This window comes from Dipodomys spectabilis, unplaced genomic scaffold (assembly GCF_019054845.1).
Source record: "Dipodomys spectabilis isolate Male_0828 unplaced genomic scaffold, ASM1905484v1 ptg000067l, whole genome shotgun sequence".
Lineage (NCBI taxonomy): Eukaryota > Metazoa > Chordata > Mammalia > Rodentia > Heteromyidae > Dipodomys > Dipodomys spectabilis.
In genome coordinates, this window is record NW_024870744.1 from 2,279,631 (window position 1) to 2,293,783 (window position 14,153).

Below are 14,153 nucleotides of genomic sequence, written 5' to 3' on the forward strand. Positions count from 1 at the left end.
CAAGGATTCATGGTGAACTTGGGCTGCAAAGCTGGGCTGTTCTGGAAACAGCTGGGCTGTTCTGGAAACAGGAGACCGGAGCTTAGACCTTGAGGGGACAAGCACCTCACACTCTACAGACCTTCCTCCTCCTTACTGGGGCTATGGCTACGGGGTAACCCCCAGGTAGGGCCCATCTGTGAACCCCAAGAGTTTCTGGAGCTGTGACTGAACCTCTGGGCCTCTGGCCTGAGGCCTCACCAGGGAGGCTGTGGAAAGCTATTGGCCCCAGCCACTCATGCCAGGCTCAACACTGAAACCAGACCAGGGGGTCAGACCAGATTCCTGACAAACAAGAGCCACCAGGGAGTGGCTTAATGACTTAGAGGAGGGGGTGCTGCAGAATTCTTCTGGCCTCTGGCCACAGAAACCCAAGCATAGGCAGATCTGGAGCCATGGCCCTGCCCAACCATTCCCAAGCCTCTGGGCTTGGTGCTTCTGTAAGGTCCGCTGCGGGCACACTGGCTATCTGCAGTTCCTAGGGAGACAGTGAAGGAAGCTGGGGCGGGTTCCATAGAAGCAGCTGAGGACTACAGAACAATCACCAGAGCCTGGAGGAGGTGGGGGAGTTCCTGGCATGCCAATGCAGGGCACCACACATATGGTATAACAATACCAAGAGCCACAGGACCTGAGGACCCCTAGCTCTGAGCAACAGGGACTCTGGAGTCCTGACCTTCCCAGTGGGAAGGGAGTGGGCAGGGACTGGAGTCTTTAGCATCCTGTCCACCCTGGAACTTGAAAGTTGGTCTGAATCGCCACGGCAAGTCTATACTGTGGGCCTCACCTAACTCCCCTGGGATGGGTCTCACAGCTCGTGGGAAGAAGATGTGAAGAACTGATCTGATGCCATCAGCCCTACTAGACTGTGAAGGGGCTGCACAGAGCATTTTTCCCTGGATCTCCAACTCAACCCACAGAAGCACTCCTGTTTTTTTGTTTTGTTTTGTTTTCCTGTACTGGGGCTTGAAACTCAGGGTCTGGGGCACTGTCCCTGAGTTTCTTTCTTTTTCTTTTTTTTTTTTTTTTTGTCGGTCGTGGGGCTTGAACTCTGGGCCTGGGCGCTGTCCCTCAGCTCTTCAGCTCAAGGCCAGCGCTCTACCACTTGAGCTACAGCGCCACTTCCGGTTTTCTGGTGGTTTATTGGAGATAAGAGTCTCACGGTCTCTCCTGCCCAGGCTGGCTTTGAACCGTGATCTTCAGATCTCAGCTTCCTGAGTAGCTAGGATTACAGGGGTGAGCCACCAGCGCCTGGCTTGAGTTTCTTTTACTCAAGGCTAGCACTCTACCACTTGAGCCACAGTGCTACTTCCTGGTTTTTTTTTTTCTTTCTGTTTATGTGGTACTGAAGAATCAAACCCAGGGCTTCATGCATGCTAGGCAAGCATTCTACCACTGAGCCACCTTCCCAGCCCAGAACTATCCTCTTCTAAAGCAGAAGGCTTCCATCATCTAGCACAGCCCTTTCAGCTCCAACCAGACTCATGTTGGCAGGGATGGGTTGCAGCCACAGTCTCTGCCCCAGCCATGGCGGTGAGTGTCAGAATCCCATGGGACCTGCACGTGTGAAGCCCAACTTCCTCAACTGGCCTCACTTCACTGGCTCTCCAACCTCCAGGCAGGGCTGCCCAGGTGAGCAAGAATGAGGAGATGGCTGCCCCCAAGGGTGAGCAGAGGCAAAGACCAGCAGAGGTGAGGACAGAGAGGGAGAGATGAGGCCAGTAGGGCTGGACAGGCCCAAAGCCAGTGTGGAGAGAAGAATGGATCCTTACAAGGGTTTGGCCAGAATGCCATGCCGAGGTGAGCCAGGTATGGGGGTGCACACCTCTTAAAGCAGTCAGGAGGCTGAGGCAGGAGGATCCCAAGTTCAAGGGGAACTAGAGGTGTGGCTCCTGAGAGCCCTGAGTTCAAACCCCAGTACCAACAAAACAAAAAATGATGAATTGGAACTGGGGCCATGGCTCAGTAGTAGAGTCTCGCTTAGCATGTCCGAGCTCCTGGGTTTGATCCCTAGCACTGTTCCCCAACAAATCATGTTCAAAACCAGCATGTTCCTCAGTTCCAGGAGCTGCATGGGCTGCCACAGTTGGCAGAGCAGGTGCCAGAGCAGGCCTGTGAGGCGGGGAGGCCGGTAGAAATGTGTGTGGGTGCGCTTGGAGGGGCCAGCCAGGTGCTCCAACCTGGGCACCGCCCCTCCTGCCCCCAGCTCTAGTTTTCTCGTGTGGAAAACCACCCCAGTTCATATCCTAGACTCCCACTGGGTGAGCAATGGTAACAATCAGAGACATTCAGAGTCTGGAATATTCTATCCAATTCCTCTGTGACCTAAGGCACTGTTCCCTCTCTACTTAAAATTCTTGAGGTTCTATCTTTCCTCACTTTCATGGTCACAAAGACTTGAGGATATTGTGTGTGTGTGTGTGTGTGTGTGTGTGTGTGTGTGTGTGCGTGCGCGCGCATGCGTGTGCGCGCGCCTGCATGTGCATATGTGCACGTGTGCATACTTGTACTGGCCTTGAACTGAGAGCTTCAGTGTGGTCCCTTAGCTTTTTTGCTCAAGGCTGGCACTCTACCACTGGAGCAACACCTCCAGTCTTTTGCTGATTAATTGGAGACAAGAATCTCATAGCCGTTTCTGTCTGGAGTAGTTTTGAACTGTGATCCTGAGTAGCTAGGATTACAAGCATAAGCTTTGGTACCCATCTCATTTTTTTTTCTTTTTCTTCTAGCAGGTGTAGAGAGAAGACCTCACCACACATACACCCTCTTTGGGCTTGTGACATAGCCCAGGGGGGTTCAGAGACAATGGCTTATTCAGAACTGAGCAGCAGATCTATGAAGGAGGCTAACCAGAGGAAGGGAAGGGACACAGAAAGTACACAGTGGGAGTCTTTGTTCCTTGCCAGACTGCAGGGCTCTGGGAATGCCCTCCAGTTCCCCTGCTGATCCTCCGGTCCTCCCACCTTGCACAACCCTGACCACAGGGAGAAAGGGGCAAAAATCTTGCAAAGTGTTTCAGCAGGAGTTGCCGGTAATTGCTCTACTTTTCCTGGATTTGGCAATGGAAGGATTACCTCATCCTGAGGTGGGGGCAGCAGCCTGGTGGCCCATAAATAGTTCACCTCAGGTAGGCCCCCTCCCTGCTTCCTCTTCCTTCTTCAACACTCTCCGGTCCCTGCAGCTGCTCTGTAACCATGACCCTGAGACTCCTGTGGCTGGGACTCGCCCTGCTGGTCCAGACCCAGTTTTCTGTTCCAAAACTGATCCCTGCCCCATCTCTACATAAGGTTCCCCTGACCCCCAACTTCCAGGATAAGCAGGTAAGAGTCCTGGAAGGGCAGTAGCCAGGAGATCTAGGGTTGTGGGGAGGAGAGGTGAAGGGTCTCAATATTGGGGGCTGGAGATGTGGTTTAGGTGGTAGAGTGCCAGCCAGTAACCAAAAGTGACAGATACAGAGTTTGAGTCCCCATCTCAGACCAAAAATAAAAAAGAGCACCATTGGGTGGAATGGGTAAGACTCAGGGAGTCCAGAGCTCAGAACTCTTGAGCCTGGGTCCCCTGGTGGAAGCCACCCCCCCCATCCTTCTTCATCTCTGTGTCATTGTGCCTACTAACCCCCACTGCCTGCTAAGTCCCTCTGCACAGATGAAGAAACTGGTGCTGGAGGCCCCCCGCCCTTGCTGGCTCCTTCAGGCAGGCTCCACCTGGGACCCTGGAACCCAATCAGAGGGGCTGCCAGCCAGGCTGCCTAGAGATGCCAGCAGGGCCAGAGCAGGAGAGGTGGCTCCTGGAGCCACTCCAGGGCTCTGCCTCATTCTGCCCTGCAGTTCCAGGGGAAGTGGTATGTCATAGGCCTGGCGGGGAACGCAGTACAGAAGAATCAAGGCGACTCAAATATGTACACCACCACCTATGAGCTGAATGAAGACAACAGCTACAAGGTCACCTCCACCCTGCTCAGGTGAAGCTGCCATCTCCCTAGGGGCTAAGAGGTAGACTGATGTCACAGGCAAGGGTGATTCTGTTATTCCTGACATGGCTTTTATCCCTCCTTCCCTCTCTCCTTTCCTCCCTTCCTTTCTTCTGTCAATGTGGCACTCCAGCACGGACAGCAGAGGGGATGAACACGCACGGGTCAAGGAAGATGGGGAGGACAGGTGTGGTGTGGCACATACACACAAAAAAAAGTTAACTAGACTATCTTAAACAACAAGCCAAGTGAGGGCCTGGTGGTTCATGCCTGTGATCCTAGCTACTCCAGAGGCAGAGATTAGGAGGATTGTAGTTTGAAGCCAGCCCCAGAGAACAAGTTCAGGAGGCCCCATTTTCAACCAATAACTGGGTGTGTTGATACACATATGTCATCCTAACTAGGGTGGGAAGCTTCAATAGGAGGAATTTGGTCCAGTTTGGCCTACATAAAAAGCAAGATCCTATCTCAAAGAGCAACAAGGGCTAGAGGTATGGCTCAAGCAGAAGAGTGCTTGCCTAGCAAGCATGAAGCCTTGAGTTCAAACTCTAGTGCCAACACCAAAACCAAAAAAACAGAACCAAACCAAAACCCAAGATAGCAAGATAGGAGCCAGGTACCAGTAGTTCACACCCATAATCCCAGCTACTAAAGAGGCTAAGATCTGAGGATCATGGTTTGAAGCCAGTCCAGGCAGGAAAGTGTGTGAGACTGTTATCTCTAATTAACCACTAAAAAGCTAAAAGTGAAGTGGTACCTCAAGTGGTAGAGCACTAGCTTTGAGGGCAAAAGCTCAGGGACAGTGCTTGGCCCTGAGTTCAAGATGGCCAAAACAACACCACCAAAAACAAACAAACAAAAACAAAGATGGAAGGAGTAATGTATTCCATGGCAGGAGGAGGGATACTGCATCTACCTACAACCTCACCCAGGTCTCCAACCAGGGCTTCTAAGAAAGTGGCTTTTAAAAGGTGGCTCACGCCTGCAATCCTATCTACTCAGGAGGCTGAGATCTGAGGATTGTGGTTCAAAGCCAGCCCAGGCAAAACAGTCTCCGTGAGACTTTTATCTCCAATGAACCATCAGAAAACCAGAAGTGGTGCTGTGGCTCAAGTGGTAGAGCACTAGCCTTGAGCCCAAAGAGGCTCAGGGACAGCCCAGCCCAGACTCCCAGTTCAAGCCCCACAACAACAAAAAATGAAAAATAAAAAGGAGCCAATGTATCTCAGAAAGTATACACACAGCTCGGTAATCCTAGCTACTCACTGGGTAATCCTTGATAATCAGGAGGCTAAAATCTGAGGATTATGGTTTGAAGCCAGCCTAGATTGGAAAGTCTCTGAGACTCTTATCTCCAATTAACCAGGGGAAAAAATGTAAGTGGAGTTGTGGCTCAAGTGGAGGAACTCTAGCCTTTAGCAAAAGAGCTCAGGGACTGAACTCAAACCCTAGTATCAACACACACACACACACACACACACACACACACAGTTGTGTGTGCATGGAGTGTGCAGAGTATGCATGGAAGGGGCTGGTGCACTCTGAGTCAGAGAATGGTGCCTTCCAGAGGTAGGAAGCTAGACCCTGGGGCAACCTGCCTTGCAAGGCCAGGGGCTCCCACAAGGCCAGGATCTGGGTATCCGGACTCAGTTGCATCAGGGGAGAAAGTCAGGTGGAGCTGGGAGGTGGGCAGAGCAATGAAGGTGAGGCTGGGCAGCCAGGGCTGGGAACTAGAACGGACTGAATCTGCTGCCGTGTTTTTCTTTCTTTCTTTCTTTTTTGGCTTTGTGTGTGTGTGTGTGTGTGTGTGTGTGTGTGTGTGTGTGTGTGTGTGTGTGTGAAAATACTGTACAGAAGGGTTACAATTACATGGGCAAGATAATGAGTACATTTCTTATCAAGCATTGTAGCCTTCTTTGTTTTCCCTTCCCAACCCATCCTCCCCCACCCCTCCAGTGTTTTTCTAATTTGGGAAGCTGGTAGGTTGGAGCTGGAGCACTTGAGGACTGAGAGGCAGAAGAAAAGTAGAAAACTCAGTTTCAGGGAGTGTTTGGTCTGAAGCAGGCTGGACAGGTGGAGTAGGTGGTAGCAGGGGAACAGCCAGGTGGGAGTAGGGGTAAGTGCCTGGGGCTGGGGCTGCACGTGGGGTAGGCCACCTAGGGGAGGCAGGTGAAGAGGGACTTCGGATGCAGGAGGGAGGATCTGAGAGAGTCAGGCAGCTCTGGGCATCAGATGAGGGATAGGCTCAAGGCAGGAAAGCCCAGGCCAGTCTAAACTGGGTGGGCGGAGCTTCCACTTTAATGGGTGACAGGCTTTTATGAGTTGGACTGGGAGTATCCGAATCCTGCCACCATCTTGGTGCTACCTGGTCAGGCCCAGGAGCGCCCACACCTGTGTCATCTCCCTCAGCTCACCCCATCTCTTGCTCCCATAGGGGTCAGAACTGTGACTACTGGAACAGAATTTTTGTCCCAGGTTCCAAGTGGGGCCAGTACACCCTAGGCGACATTCACAGTGAGTCCCCATTTGAGACGGGGCTGTGGGTGTGGGGTTCCAGGGAGCACAGGCCTCTCTGTCACCCTACTTAGACGCTGTCCTCTGGGGGAAAGCCTATGGTCAGCAGGCTGGAAAGAAAGGGGATGGTCTCCTCTTCCTCCCAGAGCAGGCAAGGCTGACCTTTTACCCCCACTCCTGTACCACAGGATACCCGAATATACAGAACTACACTATGCAAGTGATAGACACTAACTACTCGGAGTTCGCCATGTTATTCTTCAAAAAGACTTCCTCAAACGTGGAATACTTCAAGACTACCCTCTACGGTGGGTCTTCATCCTATCCCCTGGGGCCCCAGCTCCTGGTCACACTTAGGGGATGAGACCCTCCACCCTCACTCAGGCCTCAAGGTCTTCTTCAACTCCAGCCCCCTCAGGGAGGAGGTCTTCCTGCATAGATAGGTTCTATAGGAAAAATGTCGGAGGCCTCATTCACTTGTCCGATGACTTTTTGTTTTTGAGTTTTGGCATTGGCTTTGTGCTCAAGGCTGGCACTCTAACACCTGAATCCTACCTCCACTTTCAGTTTTTCGCTGGATAATTGAAGAAAAGAGTCTCATGGATTTTCTGTCCAGGGTTGGCTTTGAACCATGATCCTTAGATCTCAGCTTTCTAAGTAGCTACAATGACAGGCATGAGCCACCAGCACCCAATAACATTTATAGAGCATCTTTCTGTCCGCACCCAGGGAGAAACAAAGAGCTGAGCTCTGGATTGAAGGATCGCTTCGTCTACTTTGCCAAGTCTCTGGGCCTTACTGATGACCACATCACCTTCCTTACTCCCATTGGTAAGGGCCAGCTGGGGAGGTAGGAAGGGGACATAGGGGTTGTCTAGGCCTGATGCTCTCCACCAGGGAGAGGATAAACAAGAGACCCAGTGCCCTGCTCCAGCCCATCCAAGAGCAGTGGCCTCCTCTGGAAGCCATTTTAGACTTAGGAAGACATTGCCCCACCCTGGAATCTATGGGTCCCCAGGGATCCTGACCCCCAAGTGCTCATCCATGACAGGTTAGCCTGGGCTTACCAGATGAGAATCACAGATCAGTGTCCACGTTTTCCCAGGCCTCCTGTTCTGGGTCTCCCTTTGGATCCTATTCATCTTTGACTTAGGACATGTCCCTGCTTTCAAGGAGCCTAGCCTGACCTGGGCAAGGAGGGCTCTCACCAGGTCATTCAGGGTCACTGGCTGAGAGGCTAGCTAGGGCTCAGTAGGTTGAACAGGCAGGAGGCCTGGGAACTGGAGCACAGGTATGAGAGGCCCCATCATTTAGGGCAGCAAGTCCCCAAACCTTTCCCTTACTGCATCTTCCACACATGGGTCTTTAGGCTTCCCCAAGTCCTGAGGAAACCCCCAGATATGCAGCTGGTCCAGGCTAGGCCTGAGGGACAGCACAGGGGTCCTGGTAGCCAGAGATGTGCATGCACACACATGTACCTATACACTTATCCCATCTGCCTGTTCTGATGGACTTTTTCCTCCCACAGACCAGTGCATTGATGACTGAAGGTGCAGTGAGTATGTCTGCGCAGGGAGCTGAGGGGAGGGTGGCCAGGGGTGGGTGGGAGTAGGAGGGTCCCAGACTTCCCTTTGCTCCCTCCCTTTTCCCCAACTGCAGCGTCTTTAATCAACTTTCTTTTCTCAGGTGTTGCCTATCTTTATCTCCATCCTTCCTGTTGCCTCTGCCCAGGGAGCCAGATTGTCTACTCCATGCCCCACCCCCAGCCATGAAGCCAGTGACAACTGGAAGACCTTTCTTGTGATGCCCTGCTGCCCACCCAACTGCTCCAAAAGCCACTTGGCTGCCGGAGTCCACCCACTTATCTGCTAAATAAACACATGCACTTGCCCCGGGGTCTGCCCATGTGTGTGCTCGCGTGCATGCCAGTCCTGGGGCTTGAACTCAGGGTCTGAGCTTTTTGCTCAAGGCTGAGCTCTACCACTTGAGCCCTCAGCTCTATTTGCATTTTTTTTAATTTTTACATTTTTTTGGTGTGTGGGGGGTGGATAATTGGAAAGAAGAGTTTCATGGAGCCAGGTGCCGGTGGCTCACGCCTGTAATCCTAGCTACTCAGGAGGCTGAGATCTGAGGATCGCTGTTCAAAGCCAGCCTGGGCAGCAAAGTCCATGAGACTATTTGTGTGTGTGTGTGTGTGTGTGTGTGTGTGTGTGTGTGTGTTTTGGGTGCGGTAGTGGGCCTAAACTCTGAGCCTGGGCGCTGCCCCTCAGCTCTTCAGCTCAAGGCTAGCGCTCTACCACTTGAGCCACAGCGCCACTTCCGGCTTTTTTTTTTTTTTTTTTGCTTATGGGTGCTGAGGAATCAAACCCAGGGCCTCAAGCATGCAAGGCAAGCGCTTTACCACTGAGCCAACTTTCCAGCCCCCCATGAGACTCTTATCTCCAATCAACCACTAGAAAACCAGAACCAGAAGTGGCACTGTGGCTCAAGGGGTAGAGCGCTGGTCTTGAGCTGAAGAGCGCAGGGGACAGCGCCTAGGCCCAGAGTTCATGTCCCACGACTGACCAAAAAAAAAAAAAAAAAAAAAAAAAAGAGTTTCATGGGCTTTTGGGCTGCAGCTGGCTTCAAACTGGGATCCTCAGATGGCAGCCTCTTGAGTAGCTAGTATGACAGAGTAGGTAGGATTGATTTCAGGGGTGAGCCTCTGGTGCCTGGCTTTTTATTCTGTTTTGAAATTATCATACATTAAAGGTATACAAGGTGAGATCCTGATAAAATTTCAAGAGGCCTCATTGTTCTGTTTCTGTACTTGCCTGGAGCCTGGTCCAGGGCTGGAGCCAGGCCGGTTCCCACCCACAGGTGCAGCCCTGGATCCCCCAGGCGGGCGCAGAACGGCAGGGAGGTCCAGGATGGAGTGCGTGAGGTGGGTGGTCGCTGCCGGGGCAGGCAGGAGGAAGGAGGAGGAGGGAACCTCTCCATGACAGTCCTGTCCTGCCAGGTCTGGAAATTCTCGAAACTTCAAGAGGCCTTGGAAACCGCTGGTCTGATTTTGAACACAGAGGGGCAGAAGCAGTGAAGGGGCACAGAATGGAGGTCCCCGACTGGCCCGCTCTCCTGCCGGGCTCGCTGGCACTCGCTAGCCCTCGCTCGGGTTCGAGCCTCCGCCGCCCGGGTTTCTCCGCTGTCGGAGAGCCGCGCGATCGCCCCGCACCGCCACCCGGAGTGGGCCGGGCCCGCGGGTCGGCCGGGGGGCGGAGCCCGACTGTGAGGCATTGTGGGCGGAGCCAGTTTAGGGGCGGGGCCTAGCGGCGGGTGGGCGGGGTTTGGGCCGTGGGGCGGGGAGGAGGCGGAGCTCGGGCGTCGCGGCGCAGGCCCCGGGGGCGGGGCCCCGGGCTCCGGGCGGCCTCGCGCCGCTGCGTTCCTCCCTTCCGGCTCCGAGATCTCTCAGCGGCTCCCACCTTCCGCCCGGCGCCGGCTCTCAGGGCGACGGTCGCCGCTTTCCGTCGTCGCGCGGCCCCTGCGGTGCCCGAGCCCGCAATGTCGGGCCCCAACGGGGACCTGGGCATGCCGGTGGAGGCGGCGGCGGAAGGCGAGGACGACGGCTTTGGGGAAGCAGGTGACGGGGCGCGGGGTGGGGGGAGCTCCCGAAGCGATTGTTGCTTTTCCAGGGGTACCCTCCCTGGGAAGGGGAATCGGGGACGGGGTGAGCTCTCCCCACCCGCTCGCGGAAGGTCCCGACTTTTCCCGGGGCCACCTTGGAGGTTCCTAGCAACCGCAGCCCGGTTTCACAGAAGGGGAAACTGAGGCAACCTCCGGGGATGCTCATCTGCTTGGGATTTGCTCCGATCACTTCCTGCCCCACTTCCCCCCCCCCCCCCCCCACACACACACCAAGGGGTTTGCAACCCGGCTTGGCAGGTCTGGCCGCGCAGGCGGGGCTGACCCGGTGGGCGCCCGCGCTGCTGAGTCAGCACCCGGGGCCGGCGTGGCCGCTGTGCCCGCTGTGCCCGGCTCCCCAGCAGCCTGTTGCGTGCACAGCCCCGCACGAGGGTGGGAGAACCATCCGCCCGGGCTCCCGCGCCCCGTCCTTCCGTATTCCCCTTGTCATATAGGAGTAGGGATGAGTGTGTCCGTCCCGTGACTGATGGTGCAGGCAAGGGTTCATGGAGGAAGTGAGCCGTGTGGTTATTCTCTTCGTTGTAGTAAGGTGGGAGCAGTAGCTTGGAGGGCAGGACTTAGGAAACGTGGGGTAAGGATGGGGCAGTGCTTTGTTGTTGCCATCACATTTTTATTGAGCTATACAAATTAGCCCCATTTAAGTTGGACAGTTCCAAGGTTTTATATGCTCAGAGTTGTGCATCCCTCACAGTTCTAAGATATTTTCATCACTCTGGGTCTTTTTTTTGGTGGTACTGAGGTTTGAACTCAGGACCTTGTGTTTACTAGGCTATTGGCTCTTCACTTGAGCCACAAACCCAGACCCAGGGTCTACTTTCATAAAGGCAGGCCACCCAGTGTGGACAAGCAGTGTTCCTGTAGCTCTGCAGCAGAGGATGCAGTAGCCACAGTGAGGGCCTAGGGAAGGGCTCAGAAGGTCACGCTGCATGGATGTTGGCTGATTCACAGGACAGTGGGGAGGATCAAGGTTTGGAACTGTGAAGTACCCTTGACAGGGATAAAAGCCTCACTCCAGTTGGTGTGGAGACATTCAGTACCTCCTCCTGTCCCCCAGCTGGTGTCCCTAACAGGGAATGTGAAGTATTGGTTGTAATGACCATCTAAAGAATCACTTTAGGGGCTGGGAAGGTGGTTCAGTGGTAGAGCGCTTGCCTTGCATGCCTATGGCCCTGGGCTCAATTCCCCAGCACCACATAAGCAAAAAGAAAAAAGCCGGAAGTGGCGCTATGGCTCAAGTGGTAGAACGCTAGCCTTGAGCTGAAGAGCTGAGGGACAGCGCCCATGCCCAGAGTTCAGGCCCCACGATCGGACCCCCAAAAAAAAATCACTTTAGCAGACCTTACTAAGCTCTGGATACACTTCACACTTCCATTCTTCACCTCTTTTCTAGAAAGGAGCTACAGTAACTTGCTGGGGTAGAGCAGAACTGGAACCCAAATCTAACAGCCCTTAATCCCCAAGTGAGAATTTTGGTTGTCACCAACCAGCTATAGGATCCTGGATAGTTTCTTTCTTCTTAGGCCTCAGTTTCCCTCTCTGTATCACGAGGCGTGGACTTGCAGCAGACTTCACAGGACTGTCTTCTGTGAGTGGTGCCCTTTCTGGGCAATGGGTAACCTTCCCTTGAATGCAATCACCCACATGCCAGACACACTCCTTGAATTCCAGACTTTTCCACCACCACCACCACCCACTTCTCTTCCTATCCTAAGTTGGCAGCCAAGTATATCTGAGTCACAGGCTGGCTCAGAACCGGGTCCCGCAGTGGGCACAGGCCCAGACCTTGGGTCCAAAGGAACATCATGTCTCTGAGAGAGGCAGGTGAAGAGTGGCAGTAGAGGGAGGACCAGAGACGGCTTCTTGGAAGAGGCATTTTGAGCTGGTCCTTGACAGATTGTGGTCGAGGCATCTCTGGGTGGCAGAGAGTTGAGCGAAGGCAGAGAGGCTGGCAAGTCAGCTCCATTCATTCATTCACTCACTCATTCCTTCAGCAAACGCTTACTTTGTCATCGAGCGCACTGGGGAGACAGCAGCCAACACAAGACCAGTCACTTCTCACACAGCTGAGGGACAGGCATAGGCCAGCACACAGATATTCACAGCCGTTGTTCCTGAGGGGAGAGAGGGCTGTGGAGGGCTACGAGACTGGCGTGCGTCAGGGCGCTGGTAATAGGATAGCCTGTGTTGACTGCCAAAAAAGGGAGGGGAGACAGGAGGACTGGCATATCCTGGGCAGAGGCAACAGCACAGAGGGCTTGAGGTGGGAGAGGTGGGTGTGAGGGAGGGGAAAAGAAAAGGATTGGGAGAGGAGACAGATGAAGGGAACTGAGGGGGCTGGAGAGGATCTGGGAATCTGCTGGTGGTTTACCCTGATGGCAGAGGGAGCCATGGAAGGGCTGGAGATGAGAGCCTGCCTGGAAGAGGCCCTGTCCACCTCTGCAGGGAGAGAGGAAGCAAGGAAGAGCCAAAGAGGTTTGACCTTTGCACTTAGGGAGATCCCTGGAGGCGGGACCTCCCAGGCTGTGACCATCCTAACTAGAAGATGGAGCACTAAGGTGTTTCTTCAAAGCCTTTCTTTTGGTCTCTGCCCATTTTCCAGGTGGTGACACGGGTTCAGGAAGGAGTAGAGACTTCTCCCAAAGCCCTCTTGGAGGCGGGCTGGGGAACAATGGGGTACCAGTGTGTCTAGGAGCCTAGAGGAGACACGGGACCTTGGGTCTGTCTTTCCCCTTCCTCCCAGAGTATGCAGCCATCAACTCCATGTTGGACCAGATCAACTCCTGTCTGGACCACCTGGAGGAGAAGAATGATCACCTCCACGCCCGACTCCAGGAGCTGTTGGAGTCCAACCGGCAGACACGCCTGGAATTCCAGCAGCAGCTCGGGGAGGCCCCTGGCGATGCCAGCCCCTAGGCTCTGGGAGCCTCCGACCAGGCCCCAATCCTGCCTCCCTGGGCCCTTACTATCTGGTTTAGATACCTTCTCAAGGGCTGGCCTTTGGGTCCCCTGCCTGCCTGAGCCAGCCCCCACTTCCTAGCCTGTCTCTTGGGGCCAGGTGTAAACATACAGCCCATTCATTTGCCTGCTGGCCCAGCTCCTGGACCTCCCTACTTCCCCCAGGATTGGAAATCCACATTAAACCAATTCTCCACACCTCTCTTCTGTGTGCTGGGATGAAGACCTTAGGTGAACTGGGGCCTGATCACACATCACACATCAATGGCCTATGAACAGGAGGTGGGGGCTGGGTTCGTGACCACCTTTTATTCCTAGATACAGACAGCGCAGGTGAGGGACATCCCTACCTGGGATGCTGACCAGCAGCTGCTGCCCAGCCTGACCAAGGCAAGTCCGCCAAGCTTGGTGACTTTCTGGGATGCACTCAGAGGCTGGGGCCTCTGGCTGAGTCTGGGAACGCCACATACACTCTGCAGCCTTGGCACTGCCCGTGGAAGTCTCCCCAGCTGGCCCATAACAGGCCCAGTCTCACTGTCTAAGGGTCTGGGGTCTCTACATGAGGAGCAGCGCCACAGCAGCTCCATCTGCTACTGGCTGAACTTGGGCACCCCCCAGGAGGGCCAAAACTTGTGCTGCAGGCACCCCAAATTGAACCACATCCTTAGCTTGCACTTTTAACTTCTGAGAGGTCCCCGTGGACAGCGGCCAGCACGGGTCAACAGCTCACACTGGAGTCAAATCCTGGCCATCCAGCAGCTCTGTGACCTTTAGCAAGGCCCTTGACCTTGGGAGGCCTCAGTTTCTTCATTTGTCATTTGGGGAGAACACCACCATCTCTGAGCTTGTCATTTCCCAGCCCTGAGGCTCAGGGAGGTGAAGTGCCCTATGAACCCAGGCCCCCTGGGTTTGAACTCCTGGAGGCTGGGCATTGGCTGAGAGCTGCCTGGCGATCTACCTGGCCCTGCTTCCCCCAGACAGAGTGCTTGTGGGTGGA

The 14,153-nt window shown here is 54.4% G+C and overlaps 2 protein-coding genes across 4 annotated transcripts; both read left to right on the top strand.

Annotated features, from left to right (window-relative positions):
* The first annotated feature begins 3,171 nt into the window (after window positions 1-3,171).
* Window positions 3,172-8,419, top strand: Lcn2 (lipocalin 2). Of its 3 annotated transcripts, none has more exons than XM_042680995.1 (7): window positions 3,172-3,359; window positions 3,867-4,000; window positions 6,444-6,523; window positions 6,712-6,831; window positions 7,253-7,354; window positions 8,052-8,082; window positions 8,210-8,419. In XM_042680995.1, exons 1-6 carry the CDS (start codon window positions 3,234-3,236, stop codon window positions 8,069-8,071), a joined length of 582 nt encoding a protein of 193 aa, XP_042536929.1. In that variant the 5' UTR covers window positions 3,172-3,233; the 3' UTR covers window positions 8,072-8,082; window positions 8,210-8,419. The 3 variants fall into 3 exon arrangements, with proteins under 3 accessions (XP_042536929.1, XP_042536931.1, XP_042536930.1); XM_042680997.1 differs by having other exon boundaries at window positions 8,052-8,078; XM_042680996.1 differs by having other exon boundaries at window positions 8,052-8,073.
* Window positions 8,420-9,937: 1,518 nt separating this feature from the next.
* Bbln (bublin coiled coil protein) lies at window positions 9,938-13,354 on the top strand. The gene is made up of 2 exons (XM_042680998.1): window positions 9,938-10,139; window positions 12,942-13,354. The coding sequence occupies exons 1-2, from the start codon at window positions 10,061-10,063 to the stop codon at window positions 13,112-13,114; spliced, it is 252 nt and encodes an 83-aa protein (XP_042536932.1). The 5' UTR covers window positions 9,938-10,060; the 3' UTR covers window positions 13,115-13,354.
* Window positions 13,355-14,153: the final 799 nt, after the last annotated feature.

What these genes read in the sequence shown, in the direction of transcription:
- Lcn2 (XM_042680995.1), top strand. Translation starts at nt 3,234, where the DNA reads ATGACCCTGAGACTCCTGTGGCTGGGACTCGCCCTGCTGGTCCAGACC. An exon ending in GTCACCTCCACCCTGCTCAG is followed by an intron (nt 4,001 to 6,443) that starts GTGAAGCTGCCA and finishes TTGCTCCCATAG; the next exon opens with GGGTCAGAACTGTGACTACT. An exon ending in CACCTTCCTTACTCCCATTG is followed by an intron (nt 7,355 to 8,051) that starts GTAAGGGCCAGC and finishes TTCCTCCCACAG; the next exon opens with ACCAGTGCATTGATGACTGA.
- Bbln (XM_042680998.1), top strand. Translation starts at nt 10,061, where the DNA reads ATGTCGGGCCCCAACGGGGACCTGGGCATGCCGGTGGAGGCGGCGGCG. An exon ending in CGACGGCTTTGGGGAAGCAG is followed by an intron (nt 10,140 to 12,941) that starts GTGACGGGGCGC and finishes CCTTCCTCCCAG; the next exon opens with AGTATGCAGCCATCAACTCC.